Source organism: Nerophis lumbriciformis, linkage group LG01 (assembly GCF_033978685.3).
Source record: "Nerophis lumbriciformis linkage group LG01, RoL_Nlum_v2.1, whole genome shotgun sequence".
Taxonomy (NCBI): Eukaryota; Metazoa; Chordata; class Actinopteri; order Syngnathiformes; family Syngnathidae; genus Nerophis; species Nerophis lumbriciformis.
Window position 1 is genome coordinate 39,022,501 of NC_084548.2, and position 23,146 is coordinate 39,045,646.

General features: G+C 41.9%; 1 protein-coding gene across 3 annotated transcripts in view; it reads left to right on the forward strand.

The window, feature by feature from the left end:
* Positions 1 to 23,146, forward strand: part of nkain4 (sodium/potassium transporting ATPase interacting 4) — a 107,804-nt gene that overhangs the window by 48,621 nt on the left and 36,037 nt on the right. For all 3 annotated transcript variants that reach the window (XM_061981020.1, XM_061981004.1, XM_061981011.1), the window contains exon 4: positions 13,197 to 13,397. In XM_061981020.1, the coding sequence (XP_061837004.1) occupies positions 13,197 to 13,397 (201 nt within the window). The remainder of the gene's footprint in view (positions 1 to 13,196; positions 13,398 to 23,146) is intronic.

A 23,146-nucleotide genomic window follows, 5' to 3' on the forward strand; every position in this document is an offset into this window, starting at 1 on the left:
TTGACAAAGTGGTGACCCTCGCCCCATCCTTGTTTGTGAATGACTGAGCATTTCATGGAATCTACTTTTATACCCAATCATGGCACTCACCTGTTCCCAATTTGCCTGTTCACCTGTGGGATGTTCCAAATAAGTGTTTGATGAGCATTCCTCAACTTTATCAGTATTTTTTGCCACCTTTCCCAACTTCTTTGTCACGTGTTGCTGGCATGTCACGTGTTGCTGGCATCAAATTCTAAAGTTAATGATTATTTGCACAAAAAAAAAAGTTTATCAGTTGGAACATCAAATATGTTGTCTTTGTAGCATATTCAACTGAATATGGGTTAAAAATTATTTGCAAATCATTGTATTCCATTGATAGTTACATCTAGCACAATTTCCCAACTCATATGGAAACGGGGTTTGTATGAATGAAATGTTTTTCCCACGACTCAGTACTGAGACAATTTCTGACACAGCTAATGTGCCTGTAGTCGAACTGTATGCAACATTTTGCTCTGAGCAGCTGGTAGCGAGCACTACTCGCAACGAACACTCCCCTTCATGGTCTCTTGTAGCATTTAATGTTCGTACATACCATCTCTGACTGCTTTGCATAACAAGCAGGTAAAGCATCCCAACTTCCTTGTTGACAGTGTAGAATGCCATGACAGAAACATGTAAACAACGTGCAGGGATGTGGGAAATGTCATATTTTGTGGAAATTTCAAGGAAAACTATAGGAGTTCTGATTACTGCAGAAATTTTACGCGGAATTCGCTCTGCTAACGTACGTACACTGGAGTCTGTGAGCCCCTGTATTTTTCTTCTATAGCCTTGTCCTTTGGATGCTTAAATGTTTGCAGTGTAGTGTACTCACTTTTGTGAGATACTGTATCTGCACAAAATTAGTCTGATTTGTCAAATAATTTCTATAACCCATGGAAACACCTTAAACTGATTGTCTTTGGCTTTTGTAAAGTTGGATTAACACAACTAAGTTATGTGATTGAAAACTAGATCTCTTGATTGGGTGTGTGCTGCTGGAGGAGACCTTTTGTGTCGTGCATGCACCAGTTTTAACATGCGGGATATAACCCGGAAGCGGATCCCCTTCAATAAAAACATATACAAGAACTGGAATGAAGAGGAGACTGTTTGTTTGCTTCACAAATTAAAAAAAGCAACATTTTGTAGTGCGTCAGTTGGAGAGAAAAAAGAAATTGAGATTTGTTTAAAAAGGTAGCCAAGAAAATGGAGAATGGAGGCTTCATTCGGTCTCCTGAACAAATGCGAGTGGGATGGAAGAGAATAAAGTAGGTATATTACAAGGCAAAAAATAGAGCGTACACACATCTCTTGACTTTGCATTTGTGTACTCCAAACTAATTAGCATTAACTCTGTATTCCACACAACTGGCAAGCTTATCCAGAACAATAGCAACCCTCATTTAAAGCAGTATCGGGGAAAGGCATTTTCCTTCGGACTCAAAACTTATTTCATCAATCCACAGAGCTTATTGGATGAACTTTGAGACATTCTAATGTTTTCTCCCTATTCTCCTTCTGAAAAGTCCTTCAAAACAACTCTCCCACCAGTCTTTGCTTCAGACCCGCATCCACAACTCCAACACCTTCATGGCAGTAGTGTCATGTTCGGAACGTAATCTAAGATAATTTTTTGATGCTGTGTGGTATTTAACATTAGCATAGCCATAAGAGACGTAATATTTCTAATCTGTGACAAAGTTGCAGCAGACATCAGGTAAATAAGAACTGTGCTGTTGACTTGTAAGGAGCCACAAAGATGCCTTGTTTTGGTATGACATTATAGGTCAACCAGAAAGGCAATACATTAGTCCGCGCTAAAAGTAAATAAAGCCCCCCCCCCGGTGTACAGGAGGCACATGGCGTATGACCAAAAGTTGCATTAGAGCAGGAGTCTCCATCAGGTCGTTTGCTAGCTGCCGGTCGATTGCAAATGGTGTGACGGCAGGCGTTCAAAAAAATAGAGCTAAAAATTACCGATCATCAATTTTTACAATGACGTCACTTTGGTCACTTGATTGACGTACACGGCACCCAATGATCTTGTGAGATGACGCTGGCTGCTGTGCGCTCAATGTTAAGAAGAAGAAAAATGGCCGGCAGGAACGCAAGAAGCACTTTTTATTTCAACAGACTCTCTCCCCAAACACCTGCTGTAAAAAGTCTAAAGACCGATTGCACAGTTTCTGTCTTCACAATAAAAGTGCTGCTCCATCCTGTTTGCACTAATAAAATAAGGGTCTCAGAAAACTAGGTCATACAAGTTAGCAAGCTACCGAGTTTGCTTCCAATGTATTTCTTGTAAAGGATGTACAAATGAGTATGAACGCTAATAAGAAGCTTAAAAACAACCACTTTATAGTAGCACTGGAAAGAGAGGAGGATTTTTTTTCTTCCACAATGTACATTCGACATTGTGCAACTGTTATCCTGTGTGATTCTAATCAGTGCAAGTCATCCGAATAAGGTAATACACCAACTTATATTATTGTCTTCAAAAAGAAGGGAATCTTTGTATAGGTATATATATATATATATATATATATATATATATATATATATATATGTGTGAGTGTGTGTGTGTGTGTGTGTGTGCATGTGTGTGTGTGTGTGTATGTATGTATATACTGTATATATATATATATTGATTTGTATGTATGTATGTATGTATGAGGTAGATCATCTTGACTTGGTCATTTGATAAGTAGCTCACCTGCTGAAAAAGTGTGTGCACCCCTGCATTAGAGTGTGTGCATGGACACTGAGACTTCACTTGAGGTTTTAAAATACAAAAATCCTAACTATTTGAAAAATCACACAAATTTAGTGCATGGAAACATAGCCAATGTAATCACTAAAACCATGGCTATAAAACCAAATACATATCTTAAAGCTGCAAGTCAGAAAACATTGATTTGCTTCCTACTTTTCAGCTTTTCTTGTCCTAGTACTTTCCCTTCTTGGATATAGATTGTGAAAAAACAGCCACTTAGTTTTATGTCCTGTGGTAATCCTTCCATATTTTAATCCGCACCTTCTGATGCTTTTGATTGCACAGTGCAAAGCTGCTTTGCAAACAAAATTGAGCATGCTAGACTTTTATCACCAGCGAATATTATTTTTGACATGTGATGCACTGCCTCACACACTTTTTTAGAACCTCAAAGCAAAATGCAAACATGGGAGGCAAGTGCTGCCAAAGTAACAACTCTTGCGTTATATACTTATTGGAATAAAAACACTGCTCACACCGCTAATCCAAACTGTGACTCAAACTCAAATATTTCTTCACTCATCGCACCCATAATCATAAGTTATTATTATTATTAGTTTAAACAGAGGTGGGTAGAGTAGCCAAAAGTGTTACTTAAGTAACAGTACTGTTACTTTAGAGTAATATGACTCAAGCAGAAGTAAAGAGTAGTTGTCCAAATATTTACTTGAGTAAGAGTAAGTTGTATGTGAAAAAACTACTCACGTTTTGAGTAAACTGTGAGTAACTTCTCATTTATTTAGTAGTTATTTTCTTAATTGTACTTGGACTACAGTGTGTGTGTGTGTCTGTGTGTGGGTGTGTGCGTGTGGGTGTGCGTGTGTGTGTGGGTGTGCGTGTGTGGGTGCGTGTGTGTGTTTGTCTTTGTGTGCGTATGTGGATGTGTGTAGAACATAAAACAGATCTACAATTTACTGCAACGTGTTTTCTCTTGTTTGAAGTACAATTCTTGCAGGCTGAAATGTGAACATTTTATACTGACACAAGTGACAGAGCAATACATAAATGTTATTTTTCTTATTTTTTAAGTAAACACGGAATAGTTGTGCCACCATGTCAGACATTATGTCACGTTTACAGTCAGTAAGTTTCCATGCAATACATTAGACTGATTTGTCAAATAATTCAGTTTCTTTTATTTTCACACCTACATGTTAAGTTCTAGTTGCCATGCTCTTATCTCTAATGTGACTATTGGCCACACTTGTTGTTATTATGATCGTCAGAGACATACAAAAATATTGCTTTTTTGGTGAACTGTTTGACTATTTACTGTTAATTCTAACTACGAAGTGAATTATTTTTACATGTCAAAGACATTTTCTAATATGAATTTCTGATATAAATGAATAAGATCGATGTTGTCTGTCGCTATTTATTATTGTTGTCTACTGACTAACAAAACCATAAACCACGTATTATTTTTACTCTGTATAAATTCTATTGTGTTTATAAAAAATGTTTGTGTCCAAATATGTCTGTTAAGAGGTTTCTGTCTACGTTTCTATCATCCACCATGATTAGCTGAGATTTGCTGGCGTCATGTTATGTAATTATGTAAGAGTCTTCTTTGAAAACATTCTGACATTTATTAAATACGTCCGCTTTTATTTGATCATATACTTACTAAGATATTGACTTATTTACACTTCTATATCTGTACTTAGTGCTTGTTGGTGTAACATTGTTAGTCCCTCCCACCACCAGCTTGTTCTCTTTCACCTGAAAATAATGTAGTATTCCGGCTTAGCTCCTTCTTCATACAGCGTCCGTATTACTGAAGACGCCGCACCGATCCGCCTGTCGATCTCACGATCCACTCTTCCCTCACTCGTGAACAAGACTTCGAGGTACTTGAACACCTGCACCTGGGGCAAGATCTCCTCCCCAACTCGGAGATGGCATTACACCCTTTTCCGGGCGAAAACCATGGACTCGGACTTGGAGGTTGAGATTCCCATACCAGTTGCTTCACACTCTGCTTCGAACCGATCCAGTGAGAGCTGGAGATCCTGGCCAGATGTAGCCATCAGGACCACATCATCTGCAAAAAGCATAGACCTAATCCTGCAGCCACCAACCCGGATCCCCTCAACGCCTTGACTGCGCCTAGAAATTCTGTCCATAAAAGTTATGAACAGAATCGGTGACAAAGGGCAGCCTTGGCGGAGTCCAACCCTCACTGGAAACAGGTCCGATTTACTACCGGCAATGCGGACCAAGCTCTGACACTGATCATACAGGGAGCGGACTGCCACAATCAGACAGTCCGATACCCCCATACTCTCTGAGCACTCCCTACACCACTTCCCGGGGTCAAATGCCTTCTCCAAGTAACTTACTAACAATAATGTTAATAACAATTAATAATACAGATTTGTTTTTTAATCTATCTATGAATTTGTATGTGTTTTTTATTATATATTAAATATGATTCAGAGCAGATTTTGCAATTTATATGATGGCGTCATGTTGACCAAGCTCCCACTACCCATAGCCATGCACTTGGGTATGTTGACCATCTAGGGGAAACTCTTAGCTGTATTGATAAATAATCCCATGTAAATAGCTGCACATGCACAGATTTTGTACAGATGGATGTACAGATCTTGTGGCTATTACATGATTATTCGTTATTAATTAGCTCATTGTAGTTGTGTGTGTAAATCTCGCCAGATAGCCAACACATTGCTGGATTCCCCAAATGTTTTTTTCGGATTAAATATTGCTCTTTCTCACTTCTCTTTGCCTCTCCGACTGTCCCTCTCCCTCCCCCTTCCTTCTCACTAATGGGTCTGTTGCCCAATTGGCAACCCGACTATTGAGAATAATTAATTCAGCCGACATTTGTCTCACACCTACATCAAAAATCCAAAAGGAATTTCAGAGACACCTTCTCAAGCTCTGATGCCTCTGTCATTGTGTGACAGACCGAAGCTCTGTTGAGTGTTTCTTGTATATCACTTCACCCAGCTCTGTGCGTCCACTATGAGTGTGTTTGTGTGTGCTGTATAATGAAGCTTGTTGGGACCAGCTGCTCGGGGCTGAGGCTGGGCATTAACCCAACAGATGGAGCCAGCCTCGGCTCCCAGTCCTGAATATGGTGGCCAGGAGGAGAGCTGCCTAATGGACTGTGGATGCGCACACACACACTTGACACACTGCCTTCTTAGAAGCCCCTGACACATTTTATCATCAGACAGTCAGCTAATTCAGACAGGCTTGCCTTGCACAACCTTGACGGGACATTTGGGAGAGTGTGTATGTGACACGTATGGTTGTGTATTTGTGTGCGCGAGTAAGCAAGCCAGGCCCTTCAAGCACGGGGGAGGTCATGTGGCACATGCTCTGTCACCTCCTATTGATCCCCATCTTCTCCCCCATGGCACAAGACTAACTGACAGACAACCCCCTGATTGTCCAGACAGACCTCTGACCAACGCAGACGTCCCCTACCTTCTCATTTTTCCCCACTAACACATATACTTTTCAAATGAAAGCCTCCATTTTAGGAATCCACACAATACTCCAGAGTCTCCAACCAGTAACTCGTCAGCTACTGATAGCTTGCCAGCTGATTTTGAGTAGCTCATCAATGGGTCAAATAACATTTGCTTCAACTCTCTGTAATTGTCTGCGAAAACGCGGAAATCAGCATTTTTAAACATTAATTTTCACGTCAAAATATCACTACTGCGTTTTTTTAGACAAATGTCAATAAAAATATATGTATTTTTTTCATTGTTGAACGCTCGTCTCAGCTGCAGATATTTGCTGTTCCTCTTGCCCAAACGCCGCACTGAGTTGCAGGACGGGGAGACGATCAGGAGCACCGAAACATGCTCACTCGTTACTAACCATTTAGCTTGCTTACTTGTTGTCGCCTTGGTTGACTCTCCGAGCCACAACGTTGACGACTGTCCACTTTGCTGCTAATCATATTTGGATGATTACAATCCGAACACTGTTAGTTCTGAACCAGTTGTAGTTCAAGAGTATTTATTATTAGCCAGCAAGAAGGTATATTTTTGACGCGATGGATTGAACCCCCGCGACCTCGTAAGGGACAAGCGGTAGAAAATGGATGGATGGATAGATTGTAAACAGAGGTCACAACACCGGAAGTGTATTACCTGAGGGATTGTGACTACAGGCAGGGTTCGTACGGGTGCTTAAAAACCTTGAAGGGTGATGGGTCAAATGGAGAGAATAATTTCGCCACACCCAGTGTGTGTGTGACAATCATGGGTACTTTAACTTTAAAATGCTTGGATTTTAATGTTGTGTTTTCAAGGTTTCAAAAATGCTTGAATTTTGGATGAAGTGCTTGTAAATGCTTGGAAATGTCCATCATATTTCTCGGCAGTCTGACTCAATAGGCTAATTATAAAATGGAAAAAAATAAAATAAGTTTCCTTAAAAATTAAATCTACACGCTAGGGCTGGGCGATATATCGAATATACTCGATAGATCGCGGGTTTGTCTCTGTGCGATGAAGAAAATGACTATTTCGTGAATATTTGAGTATACGTTCTCATGCAGTTGTTTTTAGCTGCGGGCATTACACTACAGGCGTTTCTCACTCTTTTTTGTCTCTCCTTCTCACAGAGACATAAAGCAAGCGCACCTTCTTACATACGTCACATACTGTCGCGCGTCCAGCGTCATACGCCCTCGCGGACCAGAGAGGTAGCGGCATGGGTAAGGTTAGCTGTGGCAGGTGGTGCAAGCGGAGCGGTGCGAGTGGTAATACGAGAGAGAGAAGGTGCGAATTTGTTAACAAATGGAGGAAGAACAATTAATTCCCAAGAAAAACAGCACGGGGTCCATCGTCTGGCGGTGGTTTGGCTTCAAGTGGGAAGATGTTGAACAGACAACCGTGATATGTAAATTATGCAGCAAAAGCGTTGCTATAAAAAGTAGAAGCACTACTAATTTGTGGCATCATTTGAAAAGTCACCCGCTAGAGAAGAGTGCTTGAAGCTCTGCATGTCAACATCTCCGGCCGATGCCACATCCAACGCCGAAGCAACCAGCACTGACCCAACTGAGCCTGGGGTCTTCCATTTCCAGATCAACACCGCATGAAAAAAATAGTCAAAAACAGGAGATAACGTCCGCAGTAACCTACCACATAGCGAAGGACATACACTATTTGATTTCCTATTATGCAGCTCATTTTTATTTTACATTTTTTTAAATATCATGTGTGTCATCATGCACAAAAGTGCACTTTACTTGTTTTAAAATATTGTAGTGGCGTTCAGTAGAAAAAGTGCACTTTAATTTAGTGTTGTTTTGATATGTTATCATAATGACTGCATGCACAAAAGTGCACTAATAGCTTGTTTTAAAATGTCTCTGACAATACTTTCTGTTTTGAAATTACATGAATGTTTGTGCCACTGCTTAATAACTGTTTAATAAATACAGTTTTGGTAAATTGACTTAGTTGTGATTTCCCACTCTGCATAAAAGTTTAAAATTAGTATATATTAATGCAGTATGGACAAGAATGTTTTAATGTAGACACATAGAATCATGATACTGCTGTGATTATTATATGCATCAAGTGTTAATTCAAGGCTAAGGCAAAAATATTGAGATATATATCGTGTATCGTGACATGGCCTAAAAATATTGAGATATTAATAAAGCCATATCGCCCAGCCCTGCTACACGCTTGAACTGTTGGCTTTGCACAAGCTCTTACATTAGGTTGTTGTCATGCCAGAGCCGTATATCCGACTCTGTCGCCTCCAAGAGGACAGTGGTGCATCGGTCCATCGTGCCGGGAGGTTGTCGTTTTAATGAACATTTGATGGAAAATGACAAATACAAACATTGGATAAAACGTGGACCAAATCCACGTGTAGCCTGCTACAAAGTATGCAAAAAGGAAATTAATTTGCACTTTTTGGACTGGTTTGCACTATGAAAGTCATATGTAATTTGTAACCTTTTGCACAACATAGAGCTGAGCATTATGCAGTTTACAAGCACAAATATGGTGTGAATCCATCCGTGCTGTTCGATGTCATTGAGTGCTGCAAGTAAGAAAAAGAACAAGAAATTTGGAAAAACAACACAAATGGAGACACGTTTGCAAACACCAATGACATTGAATAGTCTACAGAAACACTGCTTCATTTTCTATGCCCCATTCAGTTAATGATAACTGCTGGTTCAATGTTAGGCTTAGGTTTTAGCAGATTTTTCGTATATCTTTCCTCCAGAAAGCATTTGGTGACCTCTTCCCCCACACTAGTCAGAGACGTATGCATTGACCTGATCACTGACCGTATAACAATTTGCTGTTAAGGTAAAGGAGTATGTATGGTCAAAATAAATTGTGTGAATACTCTGCATTTATACACATTTAATGCAATTATTTTATGGGATTAATCACATGAGTTAACTCATTATTTGTCATGCCCAAAAATAGAACTTAAAAAAATGTGTATCTCTTCACTATTTTAGTTTAGTTAAAATAGCTCTCAGAATAAAAAATGTTTGGAAATCCCTTCCCTAGGTGTTCCTCTTCAATATAAACTGCCATGCACGCTCCATCAATAGGGGCATCTTCATCTTAGAACTAGCAGCTTTCCCATGCTTGGAGGTGCAATCAATGCCATCTGTCCAGTCAGTAATGTTCACATTCTCTTCCATTTACATTGAGACACATTCAAGTTAGAAAAAAAAGAGGTCCTGATAAATTATGATCAACAAAGATTTGCTGCAGTTTTCTTGATATATAAACCTGAATGTAAGTATCTAGAGAGCACATTGCTCTGATAATAATGCATGTCTTATCACTAGGGGGCTCATGGGGGTTATATTGCTGTATTGGAGTATTGACTGGTGTGAGTGTCTGCACATGCATAGCTAAAGAGCTGCTGATTAGACTTTGAGGGCATTAAGTGCACCACCTCAATATCACTGACTTTGAAATTATGTAATGTGGCTGCTCAACCAAACTGTAAAACGGACCTGCTATTTAATTGTTGATGCTTACATCCTCACCACTCTTCGGCTTATGCCATAAATTGGTTGTGTCCAGGCCAGGGACAAACTGTAGTTGTTGTCTTCAAGCTACCCTGGCTGTTTCTTAGTATAAGTATAACTATTCTAAACCATTGTGTGTCCTCAACATATCAATAGGATGATGTATGCAATATAATGCATGAATACATTTCACAAGAAGCCTCTTGTGGGGCGGTGTGGCTCAGTTGATAGAGCAGCCGTGCCAGCAACTTGAGGCTTCCAGGTGTAATATATATATATATATATTAGGGCTGTCAAACGATAAAAATATTTATCGTGATTAATCGCATTATTCATAGTTAACTCAAAATTAAACGCAATAATCACAGATAAACATAATTTTTCATCATTAATAAGTGCACCCTAAACAGATAATTTTCAAGTTTTCACACCATGAACAGACAATTATTTTCCTTTAATGAAATGTATTTTAAACGTTTTGCTTTTTTAAACAGCTCCACACACAAGTGTTGAATGCAAGTGCTTTAGGAGCACTTGCATTCAGAGGAGGAGCTACACTGCCATGTTTAAATAACAGTTTTAAGCATAAATAACACAACATGTGGGTTGTTATGATCATGCTTTGATAGTCGAAGATGTTTGGTAATATCCATGCATCTATTTTCTACCGCTTGTCCCTTTTGGAGTCGGGAGCCTATCCCAGCTGTAATCTGTGATATTTCTGCCTGAATTAATGCTCCTGATATTCTGTACATTACATGCTGTACAAGTTAATGGTCTTCATATTTATGCGTAGAAATGTTTAAAACCTTCCCTATTAATTAATCAAATGTAATATTCAGCCTGCTAATCATTCTGTAATTGTGATTAATAGGTGCCCGGTAGTACTGGCTGGTTTTGGTCAGTGCCAAAAAAAGTAGACGTCTTTCATTTCTGTTGAACTTTTATGTCATTTTACTAACTAAATCAGTCACAGTAACAATCTAAATGTTATTTTATCACTGCACCTTAACTGTAATCTGAACACGGAAGTGAAGCACCACCCATCTCGAGAATGAATGCACAGCAGGCATTTGCTGCAGGGATGTCGCCTCTTCTCACGGCAAAAAAAGAGTCCTTTCTTGTCGAGAGAACAACTTGTCATGGCTTTGAACCTGATATTACCATAAGCTAGCCTTTCTTTTATCCATTTCTGCTTGCTTGTGGCTCCATCCATCCATCTTCTTCCGCTTATCCGAGGTCAGTTCGTGGGGGCAGCAGCCTAAGCAGGGAAGCCCAGACTTCCCTCTCCCCAGCCACTTCATCCACCTCCTACCGGGGGATCCCGAGGCGTTCCCAGGCCAGGCGGGAGACATAGTCTTCCCAACGTGTCCTGGGTCTTTCTTGTGGCCTCCTACCCGTCGGACGTGCCCTAAACACCTCCCGAGGGAGGCGTTCAGGTGGCATCCTGACCAGATGCCCGAACCACCTCATCTGGCTCCTCTCGATGTGGATGAGCAGCGGCTTTACTTTGAGCTCCCCCCGGATGGCAGAGCTTCTCACCCTATCTCTAAGGGAGAGCCCCGCCACAGAAACTCAGTTCGGCCGCTTGTACCCGTTATCTTGTCCTTTCGGTCATAACCCAAAGCTCATGACCATAGGTGAGGATAGGAACGTAGATTGACCGTTAAATTGAGAGTTTTGCCTTCCGGCTCAGCTCCTTCTTCACCACAACGGTTCGATACAGCGTCCGCATTGCTGAAGACGCCGCACTGAACCGGGTGTCGATCTTACGATCCACTTTGCCTCACTCGGAGTCTTGTTCACGAGGTACTTGTTCCGAGGTACTTTAACTCCTCCACATGGAGCAGGGTCTCCTCCCCAGCCCAGAGAGGGCACTCCACCCTTTTCCGGGCGAGAACCATGGACTCGAACTTGGAGGTGATTATTCTCATCCCAGTCGCTTCACACTCGGCTGCGAACCGATCCAGTGAGAGCTGAAGATCCTGGTCAGATGAAGCCATCAGGACCACATCATCTGCAAAAAGCAGAGACCTAATCCTTCATCCACCAAACCGGATACTCTCAACGCCCTGACTGCGCCTAGATATTCTGTCCATAAAAGTTATGAACAGAATCGTGAGTCCGACTATATCCAGCCGGAACTTCTCCACCTCTCGCACTATCTCAGTCCAAGAGCTAGCTTATGTAGCCGAGGATCGGACCGCCAAGTGCCCTGCCTTCGGCTGCCGCCCAGCTCACATTGCACCCGACCTCTATGGCCCCTCCCATGAGTGGTGAGCCCATTGGATGGTGGACCCACGTTGCCTCTTCGGGCTGTGCCTTGCTGGGCCTCATGGGGACAAGCCCGGCCACCAGGCGCTCACCATCGTGCACCAAATCCGGGCCTGGCTCCAGAGGGGGGCCCTGTTGACCAGCGTCCGGGCGAGGGAAATCAGAGTCTCTGTTCTTTTATTTCCATAGAGGTCTTTGAGCTGCTCTTTGTCTGATCCCTCACCTAGGACCTGTTTGTCTTGGGAGACCCTACGAGGGGGCATAGAAGCCCCCGGACAACATAGCTCCTAGGATCATTGGGACAGGCAAACTCCTCTACCACGGTAAGGTGGCAGGGAGGAGTGCTTGTGGCTCATCAGTAGCAAGTGAACTGCAGCCAAGTTCTCCCCGCTACGGCACCGCCCAAGGGTCAAAAAGGACGCGTGTGCATTATCCACCGTTGAAAAAATTAGTGCCATTATTGAAATTTATAGTTAACGCATTATTATCCCGTTAACTTTGACAACCCTAATATATATATATATATATATGTATATATATATATATATATACACATACATACATATATACAGTATATATATATATATATATATATATATATATTTATATATATGTATGTATGTATGTATGTACAGTATGTATATATATATATATATATATATGCTAAATAAATACAATTCACTTTTAAAGATAGTCCATCAGCTTCAACATACTTCATCCTTTGCTTCATTTTTATGAATTAAGCCGCTGCATCGCTCACACTTCATTCTGATCTCATTAAAGGGAAACTGCACTTTTTTTGGAATTTCGCCTATCGTTCACAATCATTATAAGAGACAAGAACACACGTCTTTTTTTTGGATTCTAAAGATGATAAACACTTGCAAAATGTGGCTAATGCAAATATTACTAACTTTAAGTTCTTTGTAACTTTAGGAATGTAGTTTGTATAGAGATTAAACTATTTTGTTCCAGTATTGATCCCCGGGGTATGCCGCAATATATATTTGGAGCTGTATATGTGTGTTTGCCTAGCTTCACATATTATATTCTGTTTATTCTTTCCTGAATGATGTGAATAAATTTGAATACTGTTGATGTTTTTTTTCCCAGGACAGTGACCTGCTGACATTCAACATCTCAGCCCATCACTCATGGTGGAGCGAACATGGGCCCGGCTGTGTGAGGAGAGAGCTGCCACATACTGAAGGGGTCCACACCACTGAGAGCCATTCCTACATCACCGTCATGGGCTGCTTCATAGACTACCAGTATATTGAGGTCATTCATAGCGGAATGCAGATCCTGATCGCGGTGAGTATCTGCTCTAGCCGGTGTCGTGTCATACATAGTTATTGTTGATGTCCCATAAATGATCTACATAATGTTTCTTAAAGCAGAAAGCAGGAAAATAAGAAGGTTCCTGATTGTCTTTGTCTCTTTTCCTCTGTGGTTGAATGTGCAGTTAAAGTGAGGGCAGCCAGCCAAGCAGATAGCTGACAAAAACTCAAAGGATGAATGAAAAGAAAAAAAGCAAGGCCTCCCTTTCTCTTTGTGAGATGGCTTTTCAAGGTTGCCCTGAGAGGCCATGAAATATTTAGTTGGGGCTCCAAGGATGGTCGTTTGTGTCATTTAGATGAAAAATGTGAATCTGCGGGCCAGTAATCACGGTCTGCTCAGATTTACCATGTGCCAGAAAGTTGTTGATAATAGAAGATGATTTTCAGAAGCGAGGCACAGGTGGTATGGTGGTCTCTCAATCTAAAGATGGCAGGTTCAATTCCCTTGCTGCTCCTCAGTGCTGTTAATATACCCTTGAGCAATATACTGAAACTCCAGTTTTGGATGCTGCATCATCAGTGTGTACTTATGGCCACTTTATTATACTTTTAAGGCCCAAACATACTCAGGCGGAACGTAGGTGTAACAGAGTCCGCAGAGGTCCATGTGTACTCAAAGCGGATGCTCAGAAAATCTTTGTCAGACTTTACACTACTCAGCATTTAAAATGGGGTGAGGGCATCATTCATTCATCACTGACGGGAATACTTTGCGCGATTATCCTTTAAGGTTCTTTGTCATCTAAAAGTACGCTTTCCTCCTCCACCATGACTCATTTTCTCATCAGTGTCGTCAGCAAAAAATGTAGACCATTTTGTCTTTATTTTGCTTCTTTGTGACACATCCACTGACAAATAAGAAATATTAAATCTAATGTATGAACATTAATAGGAGGACCAAGACGAGAAAAGATATGGCAGATGTATATACACGGGTGTGACATAACGGTGAAGAATTGCTGGATGTGTTGTATTTCTTTCAACACTAACAACCTACACACATTTAGCAGAGGTATTATCACCACAGGACATTCACAAATAATTTCCTGGCAACTAACACCAGCTTTGTGACAGTTGATCATAGAAAGAATGTCAATCTACATCAACCTCTTGTTCCACTGCGTACAATATTTCCTAATTTTTCCATCTCCTCTCCCTCCTCTCACAGAATATAGTCACTGCCTGTTTTCCTGTCTCATTTTGTCAGCCGGGAATCAGACCGTTTGACCTTCATGTCCGTCAAATCTTGCGGTGCACTTAACTCTCTGTTGGCCTGTTTCACTTACACACGTGCAATAAAGAGATGTTGCTGCTATTTACCTGTCTGTGTTAAAGTGGGGCTTGTGTAATGGCTTAATGGCTCCCCAGAGCACAGCAAAGCTGTATTTGCCTATTGAGAATGCATGTGTGTGTGCGCGCGCGCATCCACATTTTTTCCCCTCCATTTAACTACGTGAAAATAGCATGGACGCCCCCACCCATCTCCACTCCTCAACTCCTCAGTCCCCCTCACATCCATCAACAAGGTTGGGACGCTCCCTTTGATAAGTCCATTAGTCTTGTTTGATTTCAGTTGCATTCAGAACATGTGTGCCCTCTTACGTGTGTGCCCTCTTACGTGTGTGTCTGTCGTCTTTCCTCCAGTTGTGTATATATGTTGTGTATATATGTGCACGCAGAGCCAACTAGAGATATCTCCGCTGTAAATGTCTCTGTAGCCTATGGTAATGTGTCCAGAATTAGCATGTGCTTTGTGTTTGTAGAACAATAGCACAAAGCTTATGTGTAATGTGCCTACATTGCGATTGCAATTGGAATGCAAGTTTTCCAGCAAGTCACAAGAAGGATTTAAGTTAAGATGTGGTTGCTAGGCATCAGCTAAAAACAAGAACTAGAAAAGGAAAATAGTTCAAGACCTGAAAGAATAATCTGTGTCCTGAAGCTCACTGAAACCCATGTCCGTCTACTCGCACAACATCATCAACACCAAATTCTACCTAAAAGGTTGTGTTTGCCAACAGCTTGAGTTGTTCATCTGTTTTGCAAGAAAATGGATCTTCCTCAGATTACTGTCACTCACATATTTCTTCTTTTTTCTGAGAAGCGAGCAACACAGAAGGATTTGGATGCGGTAAACAAACAGCCCCCCTTTCTTGTTGAGTGTGGTTATTTAACCTACTCAGTGGCCTAGTGGTTAGGGTGTCCGCCCTGAGATCGGTAGGTTGTGAGTTCAAACCCCAGCCGAGTCATACCAAAGACTATAAAAAATGAGACCCATTACCTCCCTGCTTGGTACTCAGCATCAAGGGTTGGAATTGGGGGTTAAATCACCAAAAATGATTCCCGGGCACGGCCACCGCTGCTGCCCACTGCTCCCCTCACCTCCCAGGGGGTGAACAAGGGGATGGGTCAAATGCAGAGGACAAATTGCACCACACCTAGTGTGTGTGTGACAATCATTGGTACTTTAACTTTAAACTTAACTTTAATTATTTTAATTTGTTTCCTTGTCAAAAGTGTTCCTTTTTCACTCCTTCTGTGACCGCATCGTAGTTATTCAGAATAGGGGCAGCGTGGCTCGGTTGGTAGAGCGCTAGCGCCAGCAACTTGAGGGTTCCAGGTTTGATTACCGCTTCTGCCATCTTAGTGACTGCTGTTGTGTCCTTGAGCAAGACACTTTACAAATACATTAAGATGAAGATAATGTTTTTCACTATGTAAAGCGTTTTAAGTCTCTGGAGGAAAAAAATCTATATATAAATATAATTCACTAATTCACAACAGTGTTTGTGCAGCCTTCATTCCTACATGTGCAAACCTCTCCTGTCTGAGTTGTTTGTTTTTTGGACATTAGCATGCTATACCATGCAGCTGTTGGATCTGCAAGATGCAAATGAAGTAACACAGCAGACACTTAAGTCAATGTGGGCGTGTGCATGTGGGTTTGTGTTGATGGGGGGTAGAAAAGAACAGGCGTATGTGGTCTCTGCAGACCCAATCTCATCATGTTTTGTCATTAAACTCTCAGCTCCGCACACACATCAACATCTAATAATCTGCAGGGAAGCCTGCGCCTCATTGTCAGGCAGAGGGTACTGTGTAATTAACCTACAAGACATTTGCACCCCGCCCCTTTCTCTCCCTCTCTATTTTACCTTGGACTTTATTCCTTGCACCGAGTGCACTAGGGCATAATCAATAGTGTGTTTAGTTCAATTGTAGCTTGACAAACATCTTCCACAAGAATGAGGTACAAACACTGACATGTGTGTATTTGTGTATTTCCATTGAAAATAATTGTTCATCAATTTCCGAAGTTAACGTACATGGTCATCCAAAAAAAACCTGACAAACCTTTTTTACAACTCAAAACTGTTTCATGCTTTGAGGCTATTTTTTATGATTGAGTATTCACTGTGAAAATGTAATACGCCTTTCTGGGCTGGTCAATTTAGTGTGAACCTGACCCTCATTAGCCTTTGCAGATCCACGCAGCCTTTTTTCTACCTATCTCAGAAGTTCACATTGTGTGGGCACAAATGGACACACACACACACACGCACGCACACACACACACACACACACACACACACACACACACACACACACACACACACACACACACACACACACACACACACACACACATATACACACAGTGAACTTTCCTTTCACCCTCATTACTACTATCAGGACTACATCATTACCAACAGGCTAACTATATGAAGGCCTGTAAAATTGCTTTAGCTGTTTTCCCGCATCCACATTCAGCACTGAACTTTTTGTACCCATTTCTTTGCTTTAATGTGCTTTCCTTCTGACCATTACCTCGGCCCTTATCCTCGCTGCTCAATGCTCAAAGGAGACAGAACAGAGATTGTCTGGAACATTGTGTGACTAAAGTTAAAACAAGAGCAAAATATTGTGTGTGTAAGAATATCTGTTTGTGTAAATTCAGGTGTCAGATAAGAATTTGTGCATTAATCTAAATAGCTATGTGTCATGGAAAAGGACTTGACAAGTACCCAACTTGTCAACTCTTCCAAGTAATTTGCACCAGTGAATATACTTTCCTCGAGTATATATATGGAGTATATAGATATATATAGTGCTTGTTGCAACCATAGACAGATAAACACTTCTATTTTAACGTTTATACACTTACTCCACCCGGCGACTTTCCTGGCTTTTTTGGAAAACAGCGGTAAAACTGGGTAAGTTATGTTTTTTTGATTGGTTGAAACTTTTATTAGTAGATTGCACAGTGAAGTACATATTCCGTACAATTGACCACTAAATGGTAACACCCGAATAAGTTTTTCAACTTGTTTAAGTCGGATATATACTATTTTCATAATACAGTCATCACACAAGATAATCATCACAGTATATAAATTGAATTATTTACATTATTTACAATCCGGGGTGTGGGATATGGAGGGGCGGGGGGTTACGTTTGGTTGGTATCAACACTTCAGTCATCAACAATTGCATCATCAGAGAAATTGACATTGGAACAGTGTAGGTCTGACTTGGTACATATGTACAGCAAGTATTGGACACAGAGAGAGAGATCCGAAATTATAAGAAAAAGTGACTACATTTGATTGTTTGTTTGCATTTGATTATTTACAATCTGAAGAGGTATGATGAGGAAGGGAGGGTGTTAGTTTAGGGTTGAAGTTGCCTGGAGATGTTCTTTTAGTGCAACGAGAATGAGGGACTGAGAGATCCAGGATCAATACTCAGGGGCATATCCCTCCCAGTCCACAGGAACTGAAAACCCCTGTCACTTCTCCTCACGTCCAAAATGGCCTGTACCGTAAATGTGGGATGGCCATCAATAAGACAAGGAGGAGGAGGCACCTCAGGAAGGCTCAAGTCACTGGCAGTCACAGGCTTGAGGAGAGAAGTGAGACAGATGATGCGCTCCACCACATATGGGCCAATGAAGTTGGGTTGGAGTTTGTGTGAATCTGTGTGTAGTGTTAGGTCCTTGGTAGACAGCCAAACCCTTTCTCCTGGCCTCTCATCGGGTGCGGGAGCTCTGTGACGAATAGCCAATCTCTGATTGTGCTCAGAGGTGCGAGACAGTGCAACTCTGGTTTTGCGCCAGTTCAGGTGAGCCCGATGAAGATGGACGGCAACAGACAGCACGACAGACTCCGACCCCAATGATGGAAATGCAGGTGGTTGAAAACCGTACTTGGCATGGAATGGAAAGACTCCTGTGGCAGAACTGATGAGAGAGTTATGGGCATATTCGATTCAGGAAAGGTTGTTGATGGCAGACGCAGCGTATGGTGGCCTCAAGGTCTTGGTTGGCTCGCTCCGTTTGGCTGTTGGACTGGGGTTGGAAGCCAGAAGAGAGGCTAGCTGAGGCCCCCAAAGATTTGCAAAATGCCTTCCACACAGCTAATGCAAACTGAGGCCCACCATGCTTGTCTGGGATTCAGTCTTTGGGTGGAACGCAGATAAGCCAGGTTTTTATGGTCGGTGAAGATGGTGAAAGGTAGTTGCAAACCCTCCAAGTGGTGCCTCCACTCCTGCAGAGAAAGCACAACAGATAGAAGTTCCCTACTGCCAATTTCATAATTTTTCTCCGCAGGCATCGGACAACGTGAGAAGAAGGCACAGGAGTTCAGCTCACTGTTAGGCAATTCGTGCTGCCCAAGGATGCAACGGCAGCGATTTGGATGTCAAGAGGCGGGGAGCGAACCTGCAACCCTCAGGTTTCTGGCACGGCCGCTCTACCCACTTAGCCATACCGCCCCATATGAGGGTTGTGTGTGATCAGCCAGGTTAGCCCGAGGACAACAGGAGCGGAACGAGAGGAAATTACAAGACATTTAGGCTCTTTGACATGATTACCTGACACTGACACGCGAAGCAAAGTGGTTCGACCTGAAACAGCACATCGGCTAAATGGTGCCAGTCAAGAAAGTGTACGACTTTAGGAAAATCTAGGTATAATAATAGGTATGTTCTGAATCTTAAAATCCTCATCAAGAAAAAAGTCATCAGCAACTGAGTCGATAAATGCTGTTATTTCAAGTATTTTAGATTTCGAAGGAAGAGTACCTGGCAACTGGAGACGCTTTGATGACAGTGGTGTTGAAGATAGCGGTGTAGGTAGTGCTATCGTCAGAGACAAAGTGTTGGAACCCAGTGTGGTTTAAGAGTGTCGGTGGAATGGGACACCCCCTGACAGAATGGCCGGCCTGCCCACAGTATAAGCACAGGTGCTGGCACTTGCAACGAAGCCTCTCCCCAGTTGCATGGAAGGTAGCCGGACGTAGTCTGAAATCCCACGTGAGCCCAGCATGTCCCAGCTGCTTGTCATGATCCTCCTTTAGCTCATCGAGCCTCTTGTCTACTAGACCAGCCAACGAGATGAGGTTGTCCAGGTAAGAGGGAAGCTGGAGTGGCACAAGATGGTCTTTGATGCGGTTGTCGAGACTCAAGCAGAAACCGTCCAACAGGGCAGAAGAGTTCCAATTGTTCTCGGCTGCCAGTGTACGGAATTCAATGGCGTAATCAGAGACGTTTCGGTGCCCCTGTTTCAGCCGTAGGAGAGCCCGAGCAGCCTCCCTTCCTTGTGGAGTCCTCTGGAAGATATTTTCCATTGCCTTTGAGAATGCAGCAAAGGAGCCGCAGAGCGTTGACTGACAACTCCATTCTGCCGTGGCCCATGCTGCTGCTCTTCCAGACAAGTGGAAGGTAGCGAAAGCCACGCAGGCACGTTCAGACTGGAAGGCTGCTGGCTAAAGTTCGAAGTGCAGCTGGCACTGAATAAGAAATGGACGCACATCGGCAGGATCTGCAGAAAAGCGTTCATGGCGAGACAGCAAAGGGCAAGAATCTGCAAATTGGGGTTGCGCTGGTCATGAGCCGGGCTGGAGCGTGGTGAGTACCACAGAAAGCCTCCATCCTAGCATCTTGGCGGGAGCACAGGCTCTGAAGACTGGTGCCAAGCTCAGCAAACTTCTCCTCCTGTTGGTGTAGGCGTAGTGCTTGGTTACGTAGGGCCCCCTTGAGAGAGTCCGCTTCAGATTGGTCCATCTGTCTGGCTGATTCTTTCTGTTACACTCTTGGAGCAGAATGGACCTCAGAAGCAGAAGAGGTGGAGTTTTGCGTACAAAGTCTTTATCATAAGCATAAGAAGGTAAAACAGAAAACACTGACATTGGTGGGAAAAGCCAGTGCCACGGAAACACAGGTAGACAAAGTAGCAAACTAAAATACTAGCAAGGAGGAAGGTGGAGGGAATCAGGGCACAGCAAAAAATACAAAGTAACAAAACAAATACTTATCAAGTCCGGCAGGGAAAAGCAGTGAGGAGATAGTTGGTCTGGTCTGATGCGCATGGAAGACGTCAGGGAAAGAACCAGCAACAGCAGGTGAGTGCAATCAGCTTATTTAATGAATGAGTGATTGCCAACAGGTGTGCCTTGAGCTCCAACCCTCCTCCCGCATCCAGACTCTGGAGGGAGTATAGACGGATACACACACAGAAAGCAATCTATTGTGTTTGATACTGGCTTTTGTACATACATATATGCTAATTTACCGTTGTGTTGCTTCAGTAATGGAGTGAGATGAACAATAAGAGAAGGGAGCCTAAAGTTGTGTGTCTTAATAAACATTTTGTTGTACCCAACACCACAGCATAATTGTGTTCTTAATTACTAAATAATAGGGTTTTTTGTTATATATTTTTTTTTTTATCCATTACAAATACTACACAGCCAATGTTCACCAAACATTTGCAGCGCTTTAGTGTGGATCAAGCTCTACTAAAGTTTTTTTGGGGGAAAAGCACTATTTCCTCATTTGTTCTTATTCTACTTGTTACTATCATACTTGAAAAATGTACTTTTCCCTGTTATGTGTGAGCGAGTCCAGCCAGTGTGCGAGGGCAGTGTGCCCGGTGCTGCCTTAATTGGCATGGCAGATTGCCAAATGATGGATTGGTGGCAGGATGAAGACGCACTATCTCGGTCTCAGTCTCTCACTGGGTCTTTTTCGCAGAGGATGACAGCCATCTGCCACTTTCACACTGCACATACATTAGTAGCTGCAGTCACTTGCACGCCTGTCTAACGTGTTGGCACACTATACTGACTAGAAGTCCCCACATCGTCCAATCACATGCTCACCATGAGCTTCAGTAAGTGGTTGTATTATTATTTTACCTTGTGTTATTGTTATTGATATTACTCATTTGATACAGTTCAAAAAGTTTTGTACACAAATATACAAACGCTATGTTGGTTTGTCAGTGAATTCAAACCAGGGTGTCGTAAGCTATGGCTCTATCACCTCCATGTTCTTTCAGATAATGTTTTGTTCCTTTTGCAAGAACAGAACAAAAATATTAAAAAAAAAAAAAAACCTAAGCCAGGGTGAAGTTTTTCCGCTTTCATCCCTACAGTGATTCCATACATTGATTATGTGTTTAAAGGCTTAATCATTTTCAGTTCATGTCTATTGACGGTAGTAAAACCAGCAGGTTCAAACCACGTTCTTTAATTTATTATGGTCTCTGTCACGTTTACATGCACTAAAACAGTTGTAATTCAAAAATAGTTTGGTGTCTTCATGTTTTGCATCGTTCACCAAACGCTGTTTGCCTCCTGAACATGCTCAAGTGTCATGTCATCTACTAAATCTTATGCCACCTAATAAACTGGGTTTTTATTTATATATATATATATATATATATATATATATATATATATATCCATCCATCCATTTTCTACCGCTTATTCCCTTTTTGGGGTCGCGGGGGGCGCTGGAGCCTATCTCAGCTACAATCGGGCAGAAGGCGGGGTACACCCTGGACAATATATATATATATATATATATATATATGTACATATTTTTATTTTTTTCCCTGACCTAAAGAACATTCTGCTCTACTCCGGTATTGAGCACTGTTTAACTGATAAACCACAGCAACCTCGGCTATATATATATATATATATATATATATATATATACAGTATACATATATGTGTATATATATATATATATATATATGTATATATATATGTATGTGTGGGAAAAAAATCACAAGACTATTTCATCTCTACAGGCCTGTTTCATGAGGGGGGGTACCCTCAATCATCAGGAGATTTTAATGGGAGCATTCACATACCATGGTTTATATAGGGCACAGAGTGGGTGGGTACAGGCTGGCCTAGGGGCGTGGTGATTGGCTCATGTGTTACCTAGGAGGTGTTTCCGTCTATGGCGGCATGCTGTTACAATTTCGCTGCGCTTGTTGAGGGATGACAGGTCTGGACGGTAAATAATAAACAGTTTCTCTTTCAAGCATAGGTTGCATCTTTTATTACCACTATTGTAAGGTGTGCTGGATGCAAGAATTTGCCATGTTATTGAATATTCAACATTATTGTCTTTGAGGTCCCAAATGTGTTTGCTGAGTTCTGTGGTATTTCGCAGGTTTTTGTTCCTGAAAGAAGCCTTGTGGTTGTTCCATCTGGTTTTGAATTCTCCCTCGGTTAATCCTACATATGTGTCGGATGTGTTAATGTCCTTGCGTATTACCTTAGATTGGTAGACAACTGATGTTTGTAAGCACCCCCCGTTGAGAGGGCAATCAGGTTTCTTTCGACAGTTACAGCCTTTGTTGGTTTTGGAGTCGCTCTGTCTGGGGGCTGACGGCTCATTTGCAATTGTTTTGTTGTGGTTTGAGAT